Raw genomic sequence first — 25,544 nt, 5'->3', positions numbered from 1 at the left:
TGACCTTGTAGATACAGACATATGGACGAGAGACCAATTATAGAAACATTGCATGTAATTGGGCTGCCTATGCAAACACAAGAGAAAAAAATGTTGAAGGAGATGAATGTTTGCATTGTGACAAGTATGAGAAGAATCATGAGAGGTGTTGGCCACAGAGGTAGAGTGCAGAAAACAGAAGACTTACAACTGCCCATTTCTTGCTTAAAAGCAAGTGACCCAAAAAAAGGTGATCAAAAAGAGATACCTCATCTCGTATTCAACACAAGGGAAAAAAATTAGATAATGGTTGAATAAAGCTACCCATAATTACTCTGCTCATTAATATAGTTAAGAAAGTGATGTTGTTAATGCCCTAAACTAAGGTTTTAGCACATCACCAACATGCTCAAAGAAAAAATATTACATCAACCAAGTGCCTAGGCACTGGTGGCATCGTTTTTCCACTGATATTTATATTTTACAAGTTAGCAGCTCCCCGAGACATCTCCACAGCAGCTGTCTCCCAAGAGGAAGCATGTTGGAAGTGCCAATCTATACACTCCCTTTTCTCGACATCCACTATCCTGCCTCCCTGGCGGAGCTCAACCTTTCACAGACCACACATCATGCTGGATGGCCATTAATTGGCCAGCTGGCTTAATACTCTGGCAGGAGTGGGTTTCACATCTGCTCCTGCCTGTGCCGACTTCAGGTGTAAAATTCTTTAAAATGGGGGGTATGTCTGCCTGCCGATCCAGTTATTGCCCGATTTCTTTCCCCCCTTCTTGATTCCATGTATGTAAAACCACAAGTGTTTGAACAGTCTTCACTAATTAGTGTAAAAAGCACTCCTGTAAGCTTTTTCTAAGAATCTTTATTGGTGTCACAAGTAGGCTTACATTGACACTGCAATGAAGTTACTATGAAAATCCCGTAGTTGCCACATTCCGGCGACTACGGGATGTTTGCGTGTACCGAGGGTTATTTCAGAATTTCCAATTCACCCAACAAGCACGTCTTTCGGGACTTGTGGGAGGAAACCAGAGCATCCAGAGGAAACCCACGCAGATACTGGGAGAGCATGCTGACTCCGCACAGACAGTGATCCAAGCTGGGAATTGAACCCAGGTCCTTGGCACTCTGAAGCAACAGTGCTAACTGCTACTGTGCTGCCCATTTTTATTCCCCATCATACACAGACCTCAGCCTAAAGACATATTTGTTCATTTTAATTGAGCCCGGACTTTCATCCCGTCCTGGATCGAGGTTATAGCTAAAAGGTAAAAGCCGCTTTGCAAATTGGTGCACCCACCAATCATAAAGGCAACAAAGTCTCGGTCAACTGCAGTTTAGTTTAAACTGGCTTCCTACCCACCAATCATAAAGGCAACAAAGTCTCGGTCAACTGCAGTTTAGTTTAAACTGGCTTCTTACCCACCAATCATAAAGGCAACAAAGTCTCGGTCAACTGCAGTTTAGTTTAAACTGGCTTCTTACCCACCAATCATAAAGGCAACAAAGTCTCGGTCAACTGCAGCTTAGTTTAAACTGGCTTCTTAATTGACAGCGAGTGCTCTTCCAACTCACACCCGGTCTTCCAACTGGAATATCAACAGCACAATGGCTTTGGGACACGTACCCATGCTACACAAAATTAAGTTTTGAGTCAGGCATGCACACCCCTCCTCCTCCTCCTCCTCTCCATCCATCCACCACCCCCCCCGCCAAAATAAATTCTGGCCATACATTCAGTGGTTAAAGGATCCAATTATATTGGAATAAAAGGAAGATTTAAGAATTGAGTAAAATAAAGGTTAAAAATAAAATCTGGATAAAATAAGTGAAGAATGGGATTGATGAGTGCATCTGTTTGAAGGGGCCCTGTGATATACAAATTAGCTTAGCAGTAGGAAATTAAGTGTTAACCTAAGTGACTAGGAGGTTGAGCAATCATGAATAGATATAGTTGTTAGAACTGTAGGAGGTGAGGTCAACGTGGAGATAATATAATTTGCACCTATATACTAAAGCCTGGTCCGAGAGATTACTGAGATAGCATAACATCAAAGGGAGGAAATATAACCATAACAAGATTGGTGTGTAGAGAAGCAGCTGCTACCCTATCCACACACTGCTTGGAAAGCACTCTCCCAGATGGGAAAAAAAAAGTGGGAAAAGCTGCTGTTTTATAAACTCTTAACAAAGAACTGCTATGATGAACTGAAGAAATAAATAAATACAGTTTTGTGGGTGTGCAGCCATCATTGTAGTTAAGTATGCTGTTGTAGAGTATTGCAATCTTTCTTGTTGTGTATTTCTTTTAAAGTTAATAAACATTCTTCATTAATGGATTACATAAGGCTGGCTTCTCATTGGTTTGCCTATCTTTCCTCATATTAAACCAAATTGAAAACATACACCATTAAGAATTTGTGTTTCCAAGTTACCCTTCTGGATTTTGGGACACCCTTGCATTGATCAGCAGGGTTCAGAACATATGGATATTGATCATTTTAATTATACCGTCCAATCAGTGGTAGCACTTCATTGTCTTCAATGGGGTGGTGAGGGTTGGGGAAAAGGAGGGGGAGAAAAGAGAGAATCACTTACAATATATATCTTTATACAACTTATAGCGTTAATTTTATTTATAAAATGTTTGAATAGTAATTTATATGGGAAACAGCAGATAGGAAATGTGCACCGATTTCTTTTTGATACATACAATACAGATTTTATTGGGAACACCATCTAGAAATTCCCCTTCAAGATCACACACCATCTTGGCTTAGAACCATATCGCCATTCTTTCACTGCTGCTGGGACAAAACCCTAGAAATCCTTGCATAGTAGCAAAATGGATGTACGTGTGGCATGTGGTCTCCAATAGTTCAAGGTGGCAATTCATCACCACCTTCTGAAGGTATTACGGATGGACTTGCCAGCAACACGCACATCCCAAGAACAAAAATATTAAAAATTGTCAGAATTTCACAGTAACAATTTCAGTCTGATAATCTCACCCTCTGCTGTCTAAATTGCGGTTATTGTTGTGTATACACTAGGGAGGGGGGAAAAGATCACGGTTGGCAAAGGATAATCTTTCCAAAGAGCTTCGCAAATTGGATGAATGCACCACCGGTGCAGATGATCCATGGAGATCCATGTTCACCACTGCCTGGACCTCCCGGAGAGAGCGCAAGTGCGAGAGAGATACTAGGAAGATAGCTGATTCATGTCCAACCTAAATGAGATGTTCCTGCCCAATTTATATAATGGCAACACAAGCAAATACTCAACATCTGAACCAAGCCAAGAGGTATATACCTGAAATTCACATGTCCTTAACAGATATCCAGTTTTATTTCCACTAGAAATCACAGGAAAATAGTGAGCTGCAAGAACCCCTGTATTCTCCATCCCTTCGCATCTCAATCTTTTTATTTGCTTCAAGACCCGAGAATGACCCAAGCCAGCTTTAAGTCATAATTAAATCTGGACCATTCTGGTCTGCATTGTTGATTCCTTTAAATTAATACTGTGCGTTCAATCACTGAGCCATTAAAGGTAGTGTATTTTTTTTCCAATTAAACTGTCTAAATCTCTCGATACAACATTAAAAAACGCAATTAAGGACATTCCACTACATTAGAAAAGGAGCATGGGGAACATCGGCTTATTTCTGCTAGTAAACCTTACTCAGTTCATGGACAGATTGCAAAACTCTGAAGCTTACTTGCGTTGGGATTTTAACTGCTTCCAGTTTATCCTCCATATTTGTTGCAGAGTAGATTGGTTTGTCTGTCTTCACATTTTCTTTACTAACTTCAGAATCCAACCTTAACTTGTCAAAGAGACTAGGTTCAGTGAATTGTGGTGGTTGCCCAGAAGTGGTTACACTAGATTCAGAACCTTGAACCATGGTCTCAGTTCCAGATTGAGGAGAACCATCAGTCACATTATGCATTTTGTTCAATTTTACCATTAAGTTTTTAACAGAATCAGATTTAGGAATGGCACTGTTTTCACCATCTCCTGACTTTTTGCTTTTGGCCTCCACCTGAAATTTTGGAACCTTGATTTCAGTTCCATCTGATTTTACAGACGACATATACTCTTTACGCTTCTCATGACTTTTGTGTTTCTTATTATGACTGCTATTCTCCTTATTTATATTTTTCTTCTCTGAGTAATCATCTTTCTGATTCTTCTTCCGTTTCTGGAACTTCATGTCTTGCTTGGAATTATCCACTTTGTCCCTCTTCTTTTTCTTTTTTTTTATCTTAAGCTCCAGATCATCTTCATCTGAGCTGTCCAGAGATCTTTTTGGTGTTGCAATCATGTCATGTCTTGCTAGTCCCTTAGTTGTTTTGTCAAATGCTTGATCATTAGAATCCGCATTTTTCGGTTCTTTGCTTTCAGCAGGGCTTAGCGATTCAGATAGCAAGTCAACCTGTGTGATTGGTTCAAATAAAGACCTCGGTGTATCAACATGCTTTTTCTTCAGTTTCTTAGATTCAGTTGAACTTCTTTTCTTTACTTTACCGTCTTCAGAGGTCTCTCTCACATTTTCTGCCAAGTTGTCTCTCAGTTCTTCACTGTTTGATCTGCTGGATTTCGCTTTTTTGTCCATTTTAGGGCTATCATGTTTCATGTCCAGTTCAGTTTTAGATTTTTTCTTCTTCTTCATCTTTTGTGGGGAGGTTTCTTTCACTCCTCCATAATCATCAGCAGACTCATCTTCAAAAATATCTTTATCCAACGTAAGCTTCTGAAACAAAAACGTAGGCACTGATGAGATGTGATAGCAAAAGCATCTAATAAATGAAATGACCAACAAGAAATAATTACAGCTTCAAGGAATTTGTGACTTTGTAGCTAAAGAGTTATAATAACAATACAACTAATTATCTTTTTTCCAGTGTCCTTTACATTATTTAATGTGTAGTCAGCTTGGCTCAGCTAAGAACTCAGTTGGAAGATTGCAAGTTCAAATTTATCTACGGACTTAAACATGTAAATCTAGGTCAGTACCTCAGTTCAGTACGGAGGGAGTACTATATTGCCAGAGCCACCATCTTTCAGTTAATACAGTGAACTGAGGTCCTGATTTATTCAATTTGACAGGTATAAGAGGCGTCATACAGCATTTGAATAGCAGCAGGGTTTGTCTCATAGGTAGTACTTTTTTTTCCAAAAAAGATAATCTGGCTATTCATTTGCTATTTATGGCACATCACTGTGCACAAATTGTTGTGACATATACATGGAAATAATTTCAAAAGTAAACCATGAGTTACCACATGAAAATGCAATATAAATGTCATTTCAACATAAAAACTTACAACTACATAGTGATTGAATAAAGTTACCAGAATTAATATAGTAATTGTGAAAGGAAAGAGTATAACTAATATTAGTAAAAACAAAATGCTGGAAACATAAGTAGCACCTGTGGTGAGAGAAATAAAGTAAATGCTTGCAAGTCTCTAATCTTTCATCAAAACTGGGAAAGTTAGAAGTGAAATAGGTTTTGATAAGTGAAAGGGAGTAGGACGAGAAGAACAATATGAGGAAGTATCTGAAGAATGGAAGGTAGAAGAGATTAAATGACAAAGGTTTCAAGGTACAAAACCAACAGGAGTTAAATGGGACAAGCAAAGAAACAACCTAGGTGAGAGTGTGAAGGGCAGGAGAGTAGCTGTCCAAGGGATAAAGAATAAAGAGAAAAACAAACCAGCATGGAAAAGAAAATGTAAGTACTTCTGATGTTGAACTCAATGTCAAGTCCAGAAGGCTGTAAAGTGCCCAGTCAAAAGAGGTGCCATTCCTCACACTCATGTGGAGCTTCACTGGAAACATAGAAAATAGAAGCAGGAGGCGGCCATTCAGCCCTTCAAGCCTGCTCCACCATTCATTAGGATCATGGCTGATCATAGAGTTCAATGCCCTGATCCTGCCTTCCCCCCAGGAAGTAGATCTGTATCTAACTCCTTCTTGAAATTACACTTGTTCGCCTCAACTATTTTCTGTGGTAGTGAATTCCACAAATTCACTACTCTCTGGGTGAAGAAATTACTCCTCACCTCAGTCCTAAAAGTTTACCCCTTATCCTCAAACTATGACCCCCTAGTTCTGGACCATCAAGGATATTCTTTCTGAAACTACCCAGTCTAATCTTATTAGAATTTTACATGTTTCTATGAATAATAATAATAATAATAATAATAGTTAGTGGTGTCAGAAGTAGGCTTACATTAATACTGCAATGAAGTTACTGTGAAAATCCCCTAGTTGCCACACTCCAGTCCCCGTTCAGGTACACTGAGGGAGAATTCAGAATGTTCAATTCACTTAACTAGCATGTCATGCGGGAGGAAACCGGAGCACCCAGAGGAAACCCACGAAGATAGAGGGAGGACGTGCAAACACCACACAAGCAGTCACCCAAGGCTGGAATTGAAGCATAATTACAAAGTGAGAGATATTTAGTCTTAAACTCGATGTTATGTTTTAAGTTGCATTGTGGGTATGTTAAGAGTGTTCCATTGGGAAGCCGAGATGAAATAGCATGATATGATAGGTGTGTAGTTTGCAAGCTTATTTTTTTGTCCAGATCAAAATACAAGTCTGAAGTTTATTTCTGGATAGCTTAGTCAACTAATAGAGGTATATAGGACACTGCAGCCCTGGAAAATGCCCATCCTGTGCTAGTGGGAAGTGCAGGACCCTTCTTGTGTCTTGAATAGACAAATGTGCAGCAACTGCAGTCACCTAGAGAGCTGAAGCTCTGTCAGAGGTTAAGCCGCAGTTGGTGACATTGCAGTGTACCCGAGGCTGACAGCTACATGGTAGCACGTTTCTCGAGGTATTCATACCATAGCTCGAGTGTGCAAGGAGAGAGGATTGGGTGAACACCAGACAGATCATGCAGGAGTCCAGATGCATCTTGCTTTCTAACTCATATTCAGTTTGAATACCGGCAAATGCAATTGTTTCAGCAGAGTATAAGAATCAAGTCCATAGCACCATTAGAGGCCCAGCTATGCAAGGCAAGGTCAGAAACAATTTTCTTTGGCGAGTCAATATTTAGGGGAACAGACAGGCATTTCTGGTCACAGACACTTGTTGGCTCCTTGCTGCTCAGGTCAACAATATCACTGAGCACCTGGGCATTTTGTTGCAGGAGGCAGTCAAACTCCCTCAGGCTAGGTACTTCATATCTGGATTTGTAGTCACAGACAGGAGGGTGTGGCTACAAAGGAGGATTGTATGGGGACCCAGAAGGTGGAGAAACTTGCGCCCTCAAAATTCTGAGGTTCATAGAATTTACAGTGCAGGAGGAGGCCAATCGGCCCATCGAGTCTGCACCAGCCCTTAGAAAGAGCCCATGCCTCCACCCTATCCCTGTCACCCAGTAAACCTACCTAACCTTTTGAACAGAGGGGCAATTTAGCATGGCCAATCCACCTAATCTGCACATCTTTGGATTGTGAAAGGAAACTAGAGCACCTAGGGGAAACCCACGCAGACACAGGGAGAAAGTCCTAACTCCACACAGTCACCTGAGGCCGGAATTGAACCTGGGTCACGGGAGCTATGAGGCAGCAGTGCTAACCACTCTGCCACCGTGGCATCCCCTAAATAATTGCTGCCGTTACTCGGGTGCGAACCAATGTACTTTCAACTTGTGGGATGAGAGGGGAAACAGTTTGGTGGATGAGCAAACAGACCACAACATTATAATGCAGGAAGCCCATTAAAGTTTGTGATGGCAGAAAAGAGTGTACTCTAGTAAGAGACAGTACCGTTAGGTAGAGGAGTACGGTTCTCTACAGCCAAGACCATGGGTCCAGAATGATGTGTTGCCTGCCCAGTACCAGGTTCAAGGACATCTCAAGTCTGGAGAGGAACCTAGAGTGGGAGAGGAAGGGTCCAGCTGTTGTGGTACACATGGGTACTACCAACATTGTTGGGACTAACAAAGAGGTTCTGCTAAAAGAGTACGAGTAGCTGGGGAGTAAATTAAAAAGAAAAACCACAAAGGTAATATTCGCTGGATTATTGCCGAAACCAGGAGCAAATTAGCATAACGTAAAATAAGATTAGACTGTCAGGAACAAACAAAATAGGAGTAAGCCATTCAGCCTGGGGTCACACACCACCATTCAAATAGATCATGGCTAATCATCCACTTTTGCCGTTTTACACCACTTTCCCCATATCCCTTGATGTCATTATCACAATCACTACTGTGCAGGAGGCCTTTCGGCCCATTGGGTCTACATCGACCCTCTGAAAGAGTACTCTACCTAGGCTCACACCTCCACCCTATTGCCGTAATACAACAATCCCAGCTAACCTTTTGGGCACAAAGGGGCAATTTTGCATGGCCAATCCGAAGCAGGCACTCCCAGTCAGACTTTGGAGTTGTGAAGTTGTTGCTGTGTTGGAGAGTGGCTGCTGCTTTCTCGCTGTTGCTGCTGCTCATCAGTTTGCTGCCTGTTCCCAGTGCTGTTTGCTGCTGAGCTGACTGGAGAAAGGAGGGAAGGAAGAAAGGACAGAGGAGAGAAGGAGAAGAAGGCGACTTCAAGATTTCCAACACCACGATGGGAGCAGAGCCCTTTGGACTGCTTGTTTGCTGGGCTAATCGGACTGCGGGCTCTGCACGACCCGGTCCTCCCACCCATCAACAACTGCCTACAGCAAGGACAAAGCTTTTCTCTTCCATCAGTTGTGCTCTTTTCAGAGCAAGGGGATCCAGTGGACAGTGTGTTTGCTGAGCCCCTCCCGGGCTTAAGACCTTGAAAACCAGCGACTTCTCTTGGCAGGGAGGACGTCTGATTTCATTGGTGTGGTCGTTCCAGGGAGGCAAGTATGGACTGTGCGTTTGCTGGACCCTGCCTTTGGGCTGAATTTCTACTCTTGCTCCCCTATCCTCCCACCATCCAGCTCCACAGGAGTCTCCCATTAGGCACCAGCCCATCCATGGTGCCCCAACCTCCTCCCACTATGTCTCTTGCTCTCTCTTCCGAGGTACCTCCACAAGAAAATGGAAAATGTGAAGCACATCTCAACCCTTAAGCTGTCGCAGCCGCCCCGAGCAGGACGGACGCCTTGGGGCAGAGTGCGAGCGGGATTGCCCGGATGACGTCTGCTCAGTGGGAGGCACAGGGGCAGATTTGGAGCCCACCTGTAGCAAGACGGTGGACTCCCTCGTGCCAGACACTGAGTTACCCCTCAATTGCCCGAGGGGAACTCCGGGGTTTTCTACATGCCAACCGCGCTCGTCGAAACCAGGTGCAGCTAGCCCTCAAATCAGTGGTCGGACATGGTGCTGCTTATTAAGTTTTCCTGACAAGAGTCACCTGACCTCATGTTTAGGCAGGGTGGCTAACTTGTTGGCCTCATATTTTCAGCCAGAGTTCTTGGGGGTCAAGGAGCCAGTGCCAGACACCTACATCTGACAATCCGCGAGGGGGGCGAGGTACTTCACTTTGTGAATGTCTTCGTTCCCCAGGCTGGTCAACAGCAGATGACGGTCTTTGAGCAAGTGTCCACTCATCTTGGCACCACCTTAACGAACTGGTGGATGAACAGTTCCTGGGCTCGTCTCGTCGCTTCTAGACTGGCTTGGGAAGGAAGCGGGGAGGTTTCCCTTCCTTGAGGCTATGGTGGGGAGTGGGAAAGACTCACAAGCGTACCTTCTGTCAGGAGTATGCAAGGGGGTCAACAAACAGGTAAATCCAGGGTTGATGAGATGGAGAAAGAGGTGCTCAACTTGCAGTCACATCTCGGTCAGCCCGATGAGGACCCAGCCCTGTGATTGATGTACAGAAAGAAGGGCGTGCTGCGGGACCTGCAACAGTCAGGTCTCGTAGCGCCTATGTGAGGTCACTGATCCAGATCCTCATGGGTCTTTCTCATTGGAAAAAAGACACTGGTTCCATCAGCAGCTCCTTACACTATTGTCGACAACGGGTCCCTCGTCTCAGATCGGGAGGTCAGGGCCCAAATCCAAAACTTCTACACCACCCTTTCTCCTCGGATCCATCCAACAAAGATGCTTGCACAGTTTTGTTGGAGGACCTACCGCAGGTCAGCCCGGAGGCTTGATGCCTCTATAAGCCTTGAGGAGCTGACCAGCACCCCCGACAGCCTGTCCAGGGGCAAAATCCCAGGGCTGGATGGGCTTACTGTGGAGTTCTTCAGTGTGTTCTGGAACGTCTTGGGAAGTTATTCCTTGGGGGTCCTTGGGGAAAGTACCGCGACCGGGGAGATGTCCCTCTCGTGGCGTAGGGCCATTACCCTGCTGACAAAAGTGGGGTGGGAGGGGGGGGGGGGGGCCTCTGCCACCTTAAAACTGCCTACCAGCCTCCCTCCTCAGCAAGATCTTCGCCAAGGAAATGTGTTTGCCCCTTGGCACCGTCCTGGACCACATGATCCAACCTGACCAGTCCTACACCATCCTGGGCCGCACAATCCACGGGAACATCTGTCTGTTCCGGGACCTAGCCCATCATTCCCAAGGGATAGCCTGTCGAGCGCCTTAGTGTCCCTTGATCGGGAGAAGGCGTTCAACAGGGTGAATTCACAAATATTTTTTCGGAACTCTGCATGCATTTGGGTTCGGGCCACATTTCGTCGCCCGGATCAGACTGCTGCACACTCCCGCAGCATGTCCCGTTAAGGTTAATGGGGCACAGACAGCGCCCTTTCGCTTTGGGAAGAGGAGTACATCAGGGCTACCCCTTGTCTGGCCAACTCTATTTTATTTGCATGGAGCCTTTCCTGCACCTCCTGGAACGAGGTTGTCGGGACTGGTTCTGCGAGGGCCGGGCATTGCACGGTCCTCTTGGCTTACGCTAATGACGTGCTCATGTTCACCAACTCTGCTGACCTGTGGAGGATGCTAGAATGCCAGGCGGTGTACTCCACCGCATCCTCTGCCAGGATCAAATGGGCCAACTGCTCCAGACTCCTGGTTGGTCCATGGCAGATGGACCCACTCCCAAAGGAGTTCTGGCTGACTCCTCTTCTTGGGAATCTATCTTTGCCTGGCTGAGGAACCCTGGCCGGCTAACTGGAAGGAGCTGGAGGCCAAGGTCACCGCTGACTTTGACGCTGGACAGGACTGCCCAGAGTGCTGCCTTACAGGGGTCATGTTCTCGTCATAAACCAGCTGACAGCCTCCCTGTTTGCGTACCAGCTGGTCACTTTGACCCCTCCCCCTGACTTTTGTCACAACTCCAGAGAATGTTTGTCGAGTTCTTCTGGGACAAGAGACTGCACTGGGTCGCTGCTGAGGTTCTGAGTCTCCAGTTTAGGGATTTATCATCCTTCAATCCCATCAGTTCCCCAACACTATTTCTCTACTGATATTGATCACCTTCAGTTCCTCCTCACCAAATCCCACATTCCTCAACGTTTCTGGTATCTTATTTGTTTCCTCATTTGTGAAGATAGAAGCAAAGTGTGTATTTAGTTGCTCTATATACATTCCCGTTTCTGACTGTAAGGGACCTACATTTGTCTTCACCAATTTGCTGTTTGCATACCTAAAGAAACTTTTAGTCAGTTTCTGTGTTCTTTCTTTCTTGTCTTTCTTAATATATATTTAACCTTCCCCCCCCCCCCCCCACACACACTCACCTTTCCTTACCCTTTCTCTTCTTTGCTACCCCCTCCCCCCACATCCACAGTTCACCCTCTGATGTTAGTTTCTCTGCTGTTTGGCCCTTCACATCTTTTGTTCTCTCTGGGTACTGCCATTAGCACTCTTTCCCCTTGGTTTCTGTGGCCAATAGCACCCGGTTTCCCTGGGTTTCTGTGGCTATGACTCATCTTTCATTCTCACTCCACAGTATAAATATTTCCCACTTTATCTGTCTGTTACCTTTGACAAAGAGCCATCGGACTCGAAACGTTAGCTCTTTTCTCTCCCTACAGATGCTGCCAGACCTGCTGAGGTTTTCCAACATTTTCTCTTTCGTTTCAGATTCCAGCATTCGCCTTAATTTGCTTTTATCAGGGTATTTTTTGTTGAACAGGTGTACAAGACAGGAGTGTCCACTACCTCTGCTTTTGTTGCCTTAGCGATTGAGCCATTGGCCATAGTGTTGAGATCTTTCAATAAGTGGAAGATATCAAGAGTGGCTTTCGTGAGGCAATGGCATCGAAAGGAATTCAATCCAATTTTGAAGTGGTGTTCAAAGGAATTGTGAAAGTTGTGAATTACATTAAACTCAGCACACTCAATACCAGACTTTTTGACACGGTGCTCCGATATGGGGGCTGCGCACACAACATTTATTGTTCCACACAGAAGTACGTTGGCTGTCAAACAGTCGGGTGCTACTCAGTTGACGAACCGAGGTACGAAATCCACGCTTTCCTCCTCGAGAAATTGTCCTCTCTGGCTGATTCATGTGCTGATGAAACTTGGATCCTAACAATGTCGTACCTGGCAGACATCTTTTCAATTCTAAATGAACTGAACCTCAAATTGCAAGGGAAGGATGATGGTTGCTTTCGGCAATGTGAAGAAATAAAAGCTTTCCAAAAGATATTGAAAGTTTAGCAATTGCGAGTGCAAAGCCAAAACTACTACAACGCACTGAAGAAAACAGCATTAGTAAGGAAACTGTAAATGGACTGGCAAGCCTTATTCAGTTGCACCTGGCTGCTCTGATCAACAATTTTGGTAGCTACTTAATCAGTTCTCAACTTGCAGCTGACTCCAAATGAAGAAATTGAGCTTATGCGCCTCAGCTGTGACAGCATATTAAAAACACAGCACAAGTCAATGAGACTGTCAGCATTCTGGAGTAGCGTATCTGAAGAGTATCCAGAGCGGAGTAAAACAAGCATTTTGTTGCTTTTGCCCTTCACAACGACCTACATGTATGAGGTTGGATTTTCCGTCCTCACAAAGATGAAGACGGCACAAAGGAACAGGCTGAATCCTGCACACGATATGCGCATAGCCCTCTCCTATCAACCCGATTGGCGTGAGATTGTGAGGACCAAGCAGGCTCACCTCTCGCATTAATGGTAAGAGAAAATGGTGGGCTGCGAAGGTCAGCCGGCTGGTAAAAATGGGTCCCCGGAAAAAAAAGTTTGAAAAACACTGTTCTGGGGGCCGGCTAATCGCACCCATAAGTTCTGGTTGTGTCCCAAGTTGCTATTTAACACCATGTCAGTAATTGTTTAACACCGTCTTAACATCGAACTGGAGCCTTGTCCTTTGGTGGCCAATTTCGGAATATCGGCCTCGCCGGTGCTGCAGACAGGGATGAAGGCGGATGTTCTCGATCATTGGTAGTCCGGAGGAAAGTTCTGCTTCAGTCTCCTACTCCGCCCAGTGCCTCGGTCGGGTTGGTTGACCACATAGATTTTTTGCATTTGAAGACGGTCAAATAAAATACACTGTCAGGGGGTTGGTTGAGGGGTTCTACCACAGATGGCAGCCATTCATTTCCTTTTTTAAAGGGTTGGTTACTGTCAGTTGTTAGGAGGGGGGGGGGGGGTTTAGTTTATTGTGGGGACAGTGGGTTCTTGGATGTGATTTATGCTATTGGTTGTGTTTCTGTTAGTGCAAATTGCAACATCCGGTTTGTTTAGGGATATATTGTCAAAAATTAGAAACCTTTAATAAGAATATATATATTTTTTAAAGTATGCCAATGCCATCTGTATACACTGGGCAGAACATTTTAAACAATTCCTCAACGATGAATCTAGAGTGGCAATTGAGGAAAATCCTGACAAGCATTCTCCTGAATCACATACTTTGTGTAGTTGGAAGAAATTCTATGGCTTTAGAGCTCCCAGAGGAACCTCTGATGTGGTCTTTGTTGCCAGACAAATCCAGGAAAATGTTGAGACCACCACCAGGAACTCTGCATTGCATTCACCGTACTTGACCAAAGCATTTGATTCAGTAAATTGTGAAGCTCTGTGGAGTCCTGCAACTGCCTCGAGTGGGAGATTTGAAACAGACACCTTAAAAATCAGGACTGTTAAGCAAAGTTGTAATAGCCCCCATATTATTTAAAATCTAGCTGACAGCAGCTGTTCACCTGAAACTGCTCGCTGGTGCCAGTATCAAATTCAGCCTAGATGGGAAACTCCGTCACCTCAGTGCCAAAACTAAATTCCCCACCGTCGTATATGATCTACAGTTTAAAGATGACATCAGTGTAGTTACTCATTCTGCACTGGATTTCCAAATCACACAATCTCTTAAAAATCTGGAACGAAAAAACTCGACCTGTCGATTGAATCTTGCCAAAATAAAAATGCATGTCAAATTACACCTAGTCAGCCAAATATTCCACCTCCCATTTATTGAGCACTTCCCATACAATGGCAACCAGTTCTCACAAAAAGCCACCATTGACAAGGAGATCCAACATCAGATGAGCTGTGCCAGCTTGGTCTGCCACAAGCTATGACAGCAAGTGTTTGACATCGAAGACATCATCAAATCAACAAAATAATGACATTTGTTGTCACAAGTAGACTTGCATTAACACTGCAATGAAGTTACTGTGAAAATCCCCTAGTCGCCACATTCCAGCACCTGTTCGGGCATACTGAGGGAGAATTCAGAATATCCCCTAACAGCACTCTGTCGGGACCTGTGGGAGGAAACCAGAGCACCCAGGAGGAAACCCACGCAGAACGTGCAGACTCCGCACAGACAGTGACCCAAGCTGGGAATCGAACCTGGGGCTCTGGCGCTGTGAAGCCATAGTGCTAACCACTATGCTAACGTGCAGAACAGTTGTCATCACCACGCTCTTGTAATGCAGAGTCATGCATCAGTGACAGACACAAGGGAAATTCAATCACCAATGCCTCCACTGCATCCTCCACATTCAATGCGAGAACCAAATGCAAGTCACCTTCTTGAAGTTCCATAAGCATTGACAAAATCCCTCAAAATGAATTTCAACCTACGAGATCCTTGGGTCTTCAGTCATTCAGACAGTCTCCCCCACCTGGTCCTGTTCTCCGAACTCAAATGGTCAAAGATCCAGGGATGGATAAAGAAAACATTTTGCAGCCACTCTGGAAGCTTTCTTGAAGTGCTGTGGGCATTAACCTTAAATGACTGGGAAAAGCAGACTATCAAGCAGCATCATGCTAGAGTCCCAACATTTTAATGAGGAGGAAAAAAACCAAATCCTGCGTTCTGAATCCCACTACCTTGGTTGGGGCATATCCCATGTGCCCAAAAATATGCAGGTCGAGAATCAGCCCATTCAGTCACAAGAACACTCATTACAGAAATTAACGACCCAGAATAAACATCCTCACATCGAGGGACAGCCATCCTCAAGTCAAGGGACACCCAACAAAGGCAATGCACCGTAACAAAGTTGGGACCAACAACGTATTGGAGATGTTCATGCTCTCGTCCAGACCTGGAAAAATTCATCAACTTCGCTTCCAGTTTCCACCCCTCCATCACTTTCACCTGGTCCATCTCAGACACTTCCCTTCTCTTTCTGTCACCATTTCCGGCAATAGACTATCTACTAATATCCATTACAAGCCCACTGACTCCCACAGCTATCTGCACTACAGCTCTTCGCACCCTACACCCTGCAAGGACTCCATTCCTTTTTTTCAGCTCCTTCGCATTTGTTCCGGTGATGCCACTTTCCAAAATGGTGCTTTGAAAATGTGTTCCGTCTTCCTCAACCGTGATTTCCCACCTACAGTTGTTGACCGGGTCCTCAGCAGCATTCGGTCCATCGCCCGCGCTACTACCCCCCCCCCCCCTCCCCCCCAGAACAATGATAGAGTCCCCCTCGTTCTCACATTTCACCCCACCAGCCTCTATGCGCAAAGCATAATCCTCCGCCATTCCAGCGTGATGCCACCACCAAACACATCTTCCCATTCCGTCTGTCAGCATTCCGCAGAGATCGTTCTCTCAGAGATAATCTAGTCCACTCCTCCACCATACCCAGTACCTCTCCCATCACCTATGGAACCTTCTCATGCAATCGCAGAAGATGCAACACCTGCCCCTTTATCTCTTCCATGCTCAACATTCCCGGCCCAAAACACACATTCCAGGTTAAGTACCGTTTCACTTGCACCTCTTCCAATTTGATCTATTGCATTCGCTGCTCCCAATATGGTCTCCTCTATATCGAAGACACCAAACGCAGACTGGGTGATCGCTTTGCTGAGCACCTTCGGCCTGTGCGCATTCAGGATTCCGACCTTCCCGTTGCTTGCATTTTAACACAAGACCCTGCTCCCATGCCCACATGTCGGTCCTTGGCCTGCTACAATGTTCCAGTGAAGCTCAATGCAAACTGGAGGATCAACATCTCATCTTCCGGTTGGGCACGCCTTCCGGTCTCAACAACTTCAGATGATTAGCTCTACTCCACCTAGCCCCATTTGATTTCATCCCATTTAAATTTAAATGGCTTTTACCATTTCTTACTTTCTTGATGTATATTAAGCCCCCCCCCCCCCCAATCTTATCCACCTTTCTTTACCCTTTCTCTCCTTCCCCTTCCCCCACATCTACATCTGTCACAGTTTACCCTCTGATGTTAATTTCTCAACAGTTTGGCCTTTCACACCTTTTATTCCCTTTGGGGACTGCCATTAGCACTCTTTCCCCTCTCTTTGTGGCTATTACTCATCTTTCAATCTCACTCCATAGTATAAATATTTCCCACTTTCTGTCTTTAGCTTTGACAATGGGTCATCTGGACTCGAAACATTAGCTCTTTTCTATCCCTACAGATGCTGCCAGACTTGCTGAGATTTTCCAGCATTTTCCTTTTGATTTTATTGGAGATATTTACTGGTACGGATGATTGGCAGGGGGTGTTATACGTTTTAGTTACCGTTGTATGAAGAGTCAAAAGTCCTGTTCCTTTTCGCCAAAACACCATTTATTCCACAGCCTCTGCACAAAACTCTAACAACACACCACCTGACACAAAGGCCACCTGAAGCCCCTTTACATGTGTGTCAATCATTGCATACTTAACATAAATGAGACAACTAATTGCAATGTCTCTTAATGCATTACTTAACTCTTAACCCATTACTTAACAGTCTCCCCTTCCCTGGAGAAAAAAATAATTAGGTGAAAATAACATTTAAAGAAACTCAAAAACACACACGCAATTTCCCCCCTTCTTTTTTTCCAAATTTTTTTTTGGGGAAAAAAAAGTCACAGAAACAGGCGCCCTTCATTAACAATATCCAAAGTTAAATTTCTGTAAATATCGGATATATATAAAAAGCCATATCCACCGCCTCTACAAAGCAGGGGGGGGGGGTTGGCTTGTGGGAGGAAACCGGAGCACCGGGAGGAAACCCACGCACACACGGGGAGAACATGCAGACTCCGCACAGACAGTGACCCAGCAGGAAATCGAACCCGAGACCCTGGTGCTGTGAAGCCACCGATGGAGTCAGTGATTAGTGGGATGTACTTCAATGCAAGGAGTGAAGTAAATAAGATAGATGGGCTGAGGGTACAAAGACTGTTGGAAGTATGGCATCATAGTTATTATTGGAGCACCACTTAAAAAGAATAGAAATGGAGTTCAACATTTAGTAAAAAAAAACTAAGTTTAGAGTTAGGATAGTGGGCGTTTTAAGTATGCTGAAGATGAGAAAGGATAATATGCAATGATCATCAAATGAGGTCATATGAATTAAACGAAGGAATAAAAGTGGATAATGACTTTTCAGAATATAGTGGATACCTCCCAATAGCTACAATAAGATAAAGGGGGCAGCACGGTAGCATTGTGGATAGCACAATTGCTTCACAGCTCCAGGGTCCCAGGTTCGATTCCGGCTTGGGTCACTGTCTGTGCGGAGTCTGCACATCCTCCCCGTATGTGCGTGGGTTTCCTCCGGGTGCTCCGGTTTCCTCCCACAGTCCAAAGATGTGCAGGTTAGGTGGATTGGCCATGCTAAATTGCCCTTAAGTGTCCAAAATTGGCCTTAGTGTTGGGTGGGGTTACTGGGTTATGGGGATGGGGTGGAGGTGTTGACCTTGGGTAAGGTGCTCTTTCCAAGAGCCGGTGCAGACTCGATGGGCCGAATGGCCTCCTTCTGCACTGTAGATACTGTGTAAAAGTGCTTTTCTTTAATAATAATCTCTATTAGGTGTCACAAGTAGGCATCCATTAACACTGCAATGAAGTTACTGTGAAAATCCCCTAGTCGCCACACTCCGGCGCCTGTTCGGGTACACGGAGGGAGAATTCACAATGTCCAATTCACCTAACAAGCACATCTTTTGGGACTTGTGGGAGGAAACCGGAGAACCCGGAGGAAACCCATGCAGACACAGGAAAAACATGCAGACTCCGCACAGACAGTGACGCAAGCCGGGAATCAAACCTCGGTCCCTGGCGCTGTGAAGACCATAAGACATAGGAGCGGAAGTAAGGCCATTCGGCCCATCGAGTCCACTCCACCATTCAATCATGGCTGATTTCAACTCCATTTACCCGCTCTCTCTCCATAGCCCTTAATTCCTCGAGAAATCAAGAATTTATCAACTTCTGTCTTAAAGACACTCAACGTCCTGGCCTCCACCGCCCTCTGTGGCAATGAATTCCACAGACCCACCACTCTCTGGCTGAAGACATTTCTCCTCATCTCTGTTCTAAAGTGACTCCCTTTTATTCTAAGGCCGTGCCCCTGGGTCCTGCTAATGGAAACAACTTCCCTACGTCCACCCTATCGAAGCCATTCATTATCTTGTAAGTTTCTATTAGATCTCCCCTCAACCTCCTAAACTCCAATGAATATAGTCCCAGGATCCTCAGACGTTCATCGTATGTTAGGCCTACCATTCCTGGGATCATCCGTGTGAATCTCCGCTGGACCCGCGCCAGTGCCAGTAGGTCCTTCCTGAGGTGTGGGACCCAAAATTGCTCACAGTATTCTAAATGGGGCCTAACTAATGCTTTAAGCTTCAGAAGTACATCCCTGCTTTTATATTCCAAGCCTCTTGAGATGAATGACAACATTGCATTTGCTTTCTTAATTACGGACTCAACCTGCAAGTTTACCTTTAGAGAATCCTGGACTAGGACTCCCAAGTCCCTTTGCACTTCAGCATTATGAATTTTGTCACCGTTTAGAAAATAGTCCACGCCTCTATTCTTTTTTCCAAAGTGCAAGACCTCACACTTGCCCACGTCGAATTTCATCAGCCATTTCTTGGACCACTCTCCTAAACTGTCTAAATCTTTCTGCAGCCTCCCCACCTCCTCCATACTACCCGCCCCTCCACCTATCTTTGTATCATCGGCAAACTTAGCCAGAATGCCCCCAGTCCCGTCATCTAGATCGTTAATATATAAAGAGAACAGCTGTGGCCCCAACACTGAATCCTGCGGGACACCACTCGTCACCGGTTGCCATTCCGAAAAAGAACCTTTTATCCCAACTCTTTGCCTTCTGCCTGACAGCCAATCGTCAATCCATGTTAGTACCTTGCCTCGAATACCATGGGCCCATATTTTACTCAGCAGTCTCCCGTGAGGCACCTTATCAAAGGTCTTTTGGAAGTCAAGATAGATAACATCCATTGGCTCGCCTTGGTCTAACCTATTTGTTATCTCTTCAAAGAACTCTAACAGGTTTGTCAGGCACGACACTAAATCCATGCTGACTTGTCCTAATCCGACCCTGCACTTCCAAGAATTTAGAAATCTCATCCTTAACAATGGATTCTAGAATCTTGCCAACAACCGAGGTTAGGCTAATTGGCCTATAATTTTCCATCTTTTTCCTTGTTCCCTGCTTGAACAGGGGGGTTACAACAGCGATTTTCCAATCCTCTGGGACTTTCCCTGACTCCAGTGACTTTTGAAAGATCATAACTAACGCCTCCGCTATTTCTTCAGCTATTTCCTTTAGAACTCTAGGATGTAGCTCATCTGGGCCTGGAGATTTATCAATTTTTAGACCTCTTAGTTTCTCTAGAACTTTCTCCTTTGTGATGGCTACCATATTCAACTCTGCCCCCTGACTCTTCTGAATTGTTGGGATATTACTCATGTCTTCTACTGTGAAGACTGACGCAAAGTACTTATTTAGTTCCTCAGCTATTTCCTCGTCTCCCATCACTAGATTACCAGCGTCATTTTGGAGCGGCCCAATGTCTACTTGTGCCTCCCGTTTGTTTTTAATGTATTTAAAGAAACTTTTACTATCATTCCTAATGTTATTGGCTAGCCTACCTTCATATTTGATCCTCTCTTTCCTTATTTCTCTCTTTGTTATCCTCGGTTTGTTTTTGTAGCCTTCCCAATCTTCTGACTTCCCACTACTCTTTGCCACATTATAGGCTCTCTCTTTTGCTTTGATGCATTCCCCAACTTCCTTTGTCAGCCATGGCTGCCTAATTCCCCCTCTGATAACCTTTTGAGGATTACAATTACTTAGAACATAGTGTAGAAGGAGGCCATTCGGCCCATTGAGTCTGCACCGACCCACTGAAGCCCTCACTTCCACCCTATCCCCGTAACCCAATAATCCCATCAAACCTTTTTGGTCAATTTAGCATAGCCAATCCACCTAACCTGCATGTGAAGCAATAGTGCTAACCACTGTGCTACCTTGCCGCCCAGGGTAAAAAAAAAACAGTACGCACCAAATCCAACAATAATAGAGATAGCTCTGGATTTTGTTTTCAGATGCACTTGCTGCGAGTGCTGGATAGTTTTGTCCCACTGAGACGAGGAAGGAATGGCAAGGTGAAGGAACCTTGGATGGCAAGAGAAATGGAGCCTCTAGTCAAGAGGAAGCAGGAAGCTTACGTAAGGTTGAGGAATCAAAGATCTGGCACGGTTCTAGAGGGTTACAAGGTAGCCAGGAAGGAACTCACATGGACTTAGGAGAGCTAGAAGGGGGGCATGAAAAAGCCCTGGCGGGATAGGGAAAACCCCATTCTACACTTGTGAGAAATAAGAGGATGATCTGAGTGAGAGTAGGGATAGTGGAGGGAATTTGATCAGGGATAATGGAGGGAACTTATGCCTAAAGTCCGAGGCGGTAGGGGGTGCCCTAAATGAATATTTTGCTTCAGTATTCACGAGAGAGAGACCGTGTTGCTCATGAGAACAGCGTGAACCAGGTTAATAGACTCAAAACAGGTTGATATTAAGAAGGAGGATGTGATGGAAATTTTGAAAAGCATCAGGATAGATAAGTCCTCTGGGCCAGACAGGATATACCCAAGGTTACTACGGGAAGCAAGAGAGGAGATTTCTGCGCCGTTGGTGATGATCTTTGCGTCCTCACTCTCCACTGGAGTAGTACCGGATGATTGGAGGGAGGCGAATGTTCTTCCCCTATTCAAGAAAGGGAACAGGGAAATCCCTGGGAATTACAGACCAGTCACTCTTACGTCCGTGGTGAGCAAAATACTGGAAAGGATTCCGTGAGATAGGATTTATGATTATTTAGAAAAACATAGTTTGATTAAAGATAGTCAGCATGTCTTTGTGAGGGGCAGGTCATGCCAAACAAGCCACATTGAATTATTTTGAGGATGTGACAAAACACATTGATGAAGGTCAGGCAGTGGATGTGGTGTATATGGATTTCAGTAAGGCATCTGAAGGTTTCCCATGGTAGGCTCATTCAGAAAGTCAGGGGGCATGGGATACAGGGAAATTTGCTGTCTGGATACAGAATTGGCTGACCGAAAGAAGACAGCAAGTGGTAGTGGATGAAAAGTATTCCGCCTGGAGGTCGGTGACCAGTGGTGTCCCGCAAGGATCTGTTCTGGGACCTCTGTTCCTTGTGGTTTTTATAAATGACTTGGATAAGGAAGTGAAAGGGCGGGTTAGTAAGTTTGCCGATGACACAAAGGTTGGTGGAGTTGTAGATAGTGTCGAGGGCTGTTGCAAGGTTACAACAGGACATTGACAGGATGCAGAGCTGGGCTGAGGGCAGATGGAGTTCAACCTAGATAAACGTGAAGTGATTTATTTTGGAAGGTCGAATTTTAATGCTGAATACAGGGTTAAAGGCAGGATTCTTGGAAGCGTGGAGGAACAGAGGGATCTTGGGGTCCATGTACATAGATCCCTTAAAGTTGCCACCCAGGTTGATAGGGTTATTAAGGCGGCGGATGGTGTGTTGGCTTTCATTAGATTGAGTTTAAGAGCCACAAAGTTTTGCTGCAGCTTTATAAAACCCTGGTCAGAACACACTTGGAATATTATGTCCAGTTCTGGTCGCCTCATTATAGGAACGATGTGGATGCTTTGGAGAGGGTGCAGAGGAGATTTATCAGGAAGATGCCTGGACTGGAGGGCAGGTCTTATGAAGAAAGGTTGAGCGAGCTAGGGCTTTTTTCATTGGAGCGAAGAAGGAAGAGAGGTGACTTGATAGAGGTGTACAAGGTGATGAGAGGCATGGATAGAGTGGATAGCCAAAGACCTTTCCCCAGGGAATGGCTGTCACGGGGGGGGGGGGGAACATAACAATTTTGAGGTGATTGGAGGAAGGTATAGGGGAGATGTCAGAGGTAGGTTCTTTACACAGAGAGTGGTGGATGCATGGAATGCACTGCCAGCGGAGGTGGTGGAGTCAGAGTCATTAGGAACATTTAAGCGACTCTGGGACAGGCACATGGACAGCAGTAAATTGAAGGGGTGTAGGTTAGGTTGATCTTAGACTAGGGTAAATGGTTGTAACAACATTGTGGGCCGAAGGGCCTGTACTGTACTGCTGTATGTTCTAAGCAAAGCTGAGCAGGTGGAAGAGGCACCAGTGGCAATGTTTACTGCAAGTTTCACAGCAACTCAAAACTCTCTGAGCAGGCTTCGCTCGTGTCAATTACTTTAAGTTTGTTGTGTGCGCACAGGTATGCAAACGCATGGGGGTAGAAAGTGGAATTAGGGAGAACATGCATCAATGCGTGTGTTTTGGTGGTAGTGATCATAATTGAATTACACTTGGTGTAGTCATGGAAAAGGACAAAGAGGGACCAATAGTAGAAGTTTTAATTTGGGAAAAACTTGAAGTAATTTGCCAAAGAGTGGACTGGAAGCAGCAACTTAAAAGTTAAATCAGTGTCAGAAAGTGGGAGGTATTCAATAATAATAATCTTCATTGTCACAAGTAGGCTTACATTAACATTGCAATGAAGTCACTGTGAAAAGCCTCTAGTCACCACATTCCGGCGCCTGTTCGGGTACACAGAGGGAGAATTCAGAATGTCCAAATTACCTGACAGCACGTCTTTTGGGACTTGTGGGAGGAAACCGGAGCACCCGGAGGAAACCCACGCAGACACAGGGAGAACATGCAGACTCCACACAGACTGTGACCCAAGACGGGAATCGAACCTGGGACCCTGGAGCTGTGAAGCAACAGTGCTACCCACTGTGCTGCCCAAGGAAATACTTTCCAGAAAGAAAGTGAGGCTTCAAAATCTAGACCTCCTTCGATATCAAAACACAGTAGGATAATACAAAAAAAGGTAAACTTGTCAGAAACTGAGGGCCCGGGCAGCACAGGCACAATGGTTAGCACTGTTGCCCCCAAGGCTTCAAGGTTCGATCCCGGTTCTGGGTCACTGTCCATGTGGAGTTTGCACATTCTGCCCGTGTTTGCGTGGGTTTCGCCCCACAACCCAAAGATGTGCTGAGTAGTTGGATTGGCCACACTAAATTGTAAGGAGTTGATCACTGACTTCAAAAAGCAAGCGAAGTATCGTAAACACCCCTGTTCTCATTAATGGTGCAGAGGTAGAGGTGGTTGACAACCTCAAATTGCTAGGTGTGCACATCACTAACAATCGGTGCTGTTCCACCTACGCCGACACTGTGACCTAGGAAGCACAACAGCACCTATACTTCCTCAGGAAACTAAAGATATTCGGCACGTCCACATTGACTCTTACCAATTTTCACAGATGCACCATAGGAAGGATCGTATCTGGGGCGCAGTGGTTAGCAGTACTGCCTGCAGGGCCGAGGACGCGGGTTCGATGCCGGCCCTGGGTCACTGTCTGTGTGGAGTTTGCACATTCTCCCCATGTCGGCGTGGGTTTCACCCCACAACCAAAGGTTAGGTGGATTGGCTGCACTAAATTGCCCCTTATTGGAAAAAATAATAATAATTGGATACTCTTAAATTTTTTTTAAATTTTTTTTTTTTTTTTTAAATGGAAGCAACAACTGCTCGGTCCAAGACCATGAGAAACTACAGAGATTATGAACACAGCCCAGTCCATTCCCTGACCCGCCTCCCATCCATTGACTCCCGCTGCCTTGGGAAAGTGGGCAGCACAATCAAAGACCCCTCCCACACGGGTTATTCTCTCTTCCATCGGGCAAGAGATACAAAAGTCTGAGAACACGCACGAACAGATTCAAAAACAGCTTCTTCCCTGCTGTTACCAGACTCCTGAACGACCCTCTTGTGGACTGAACTGATCTCTCCATGAATCATCTCTACCAAGTAGTACTACACTCCATATGCTTCACCCAGTCTCTGTACTCATGTGTCCTATGTTTTTCGTTTATGGAACGATCTGTCTGGACTGTTCGCAGAACAATACTTTTCACTGTACCACAGTACTTGTGACAATAAACTCAAATCCAATCTTTTTTTTTTGGGGGGGGGCTAAGAGATAGAGAGAATGCACACATTGAGGAATATGAAATATTAGATGTCATACATAGGTGAGAAAAAAATATAAAAGCTTAGCATGTTTAAAAGGGGATAAAAGGTCCGGGTGCGGCGATGACCAGCTAAGTCGCACGTTTCGGCAGCTCCCGGTGGAACGGACTTTTGGGCTCTTGATAGGAGCCCCAACGGCAATTTTAACGGCTAAAAACACCGTGCGGTAAACCAGAAGGGAATTCCCCCTGGACACGGATGGAAAAAGGAGAGGAAAGTGGCCGGATTGCAGCGGATCCTTTGGAACAGCGGCAAGGAAGGCAAGCAAAAACCAAGATGGCGTCGGAAGGTGGCAGTTTCACATGGGGCCCTGAACAACAAGAGTTCTTGAAATGCTGCGTGGAAGAGATAAAAAAGGAAATGAAGAAAGAGCTGTTGGCCCCGATACTACAGGCGATCGAAGGGCTAAAGGAGGAACAAAAGACCCAGGAGCGGGAGCTTCGGGTCGTGAAGGCGAAGGCAGCCGAGAATGAGGACGATATACAGGGCCTGGTGGTGAAGACGGAGATACAGGAGGCACATCAGAAACGATGTGCGGAGAGGTTGGAGGCACTGGAAAACAACGCAAGGAGGAACAACCTGAGGATTCTTGGTCTTCCTGAAGGTGTGGAGGGTGCGGACGTCGGGGCATATGTGAGCACGATGCTGCACTCGTTAATGGGAGCGGAGGCCCCGGCGGGTCCGTTGGAGGTGGAGGGAGCATACCGAGTTATGGCGCGAGGACCGAGAGCAGGAGAAACTCCCAGAGCCATAGTGGTGAGATTCCTCCGTTTTAAGGATAGAGAAATGGTCCTCAGATGGGCGAAGAAAACTCGGAGCAGTAAATGGGAGAACGCGGTGATCCGCGT

The 25,544-nt window shown here is 45.3% G+C and overlaps 1 protein-coding gene across 1 annotated transcript in view; it reads right to left on the bottom strand.

The window, feature by feature from the left end:
- mphosph8 (M-phase phosphoprotein 8) overlaps positions 1-25,544 on the bottom strand; it is a 108,164-nt gene that overhangs the window by 64,982 nt on the left and 17,638 nt on the right. Inside the window, exon 3 of the mRNA XM_072476816.1 lies at positions 3,719-4,753. Coding sequence (XP_072332917.1) covers positions 3,719-4,753 — 1,035 coding nt within the window. The remainder of the gene's footprint in view (positions 1-3,718; positions 4,754-25,544) is intronic.

The sequence above is a fragment of the Scyliorhinus torazame genome, chromosome 15 (genome assembly GCF_047496885.1).
Source record: "Scyliorhinus torazame isolate Kashiwa2021f chromosome 15, sScyTor2.1, whole genome shotgun sequence".
NCBI lineage: Eukaryota > Metazoa > Chordata > Chondrichthyes > Carcharhiniformes > Scyliorhinidae > Scyliorhinus > Scyliorhinus torazame.
Note: the sequence above shows the minus strand (reverse complement) of the source record. Positions and strands in the feature narration are given on the sequence as shown.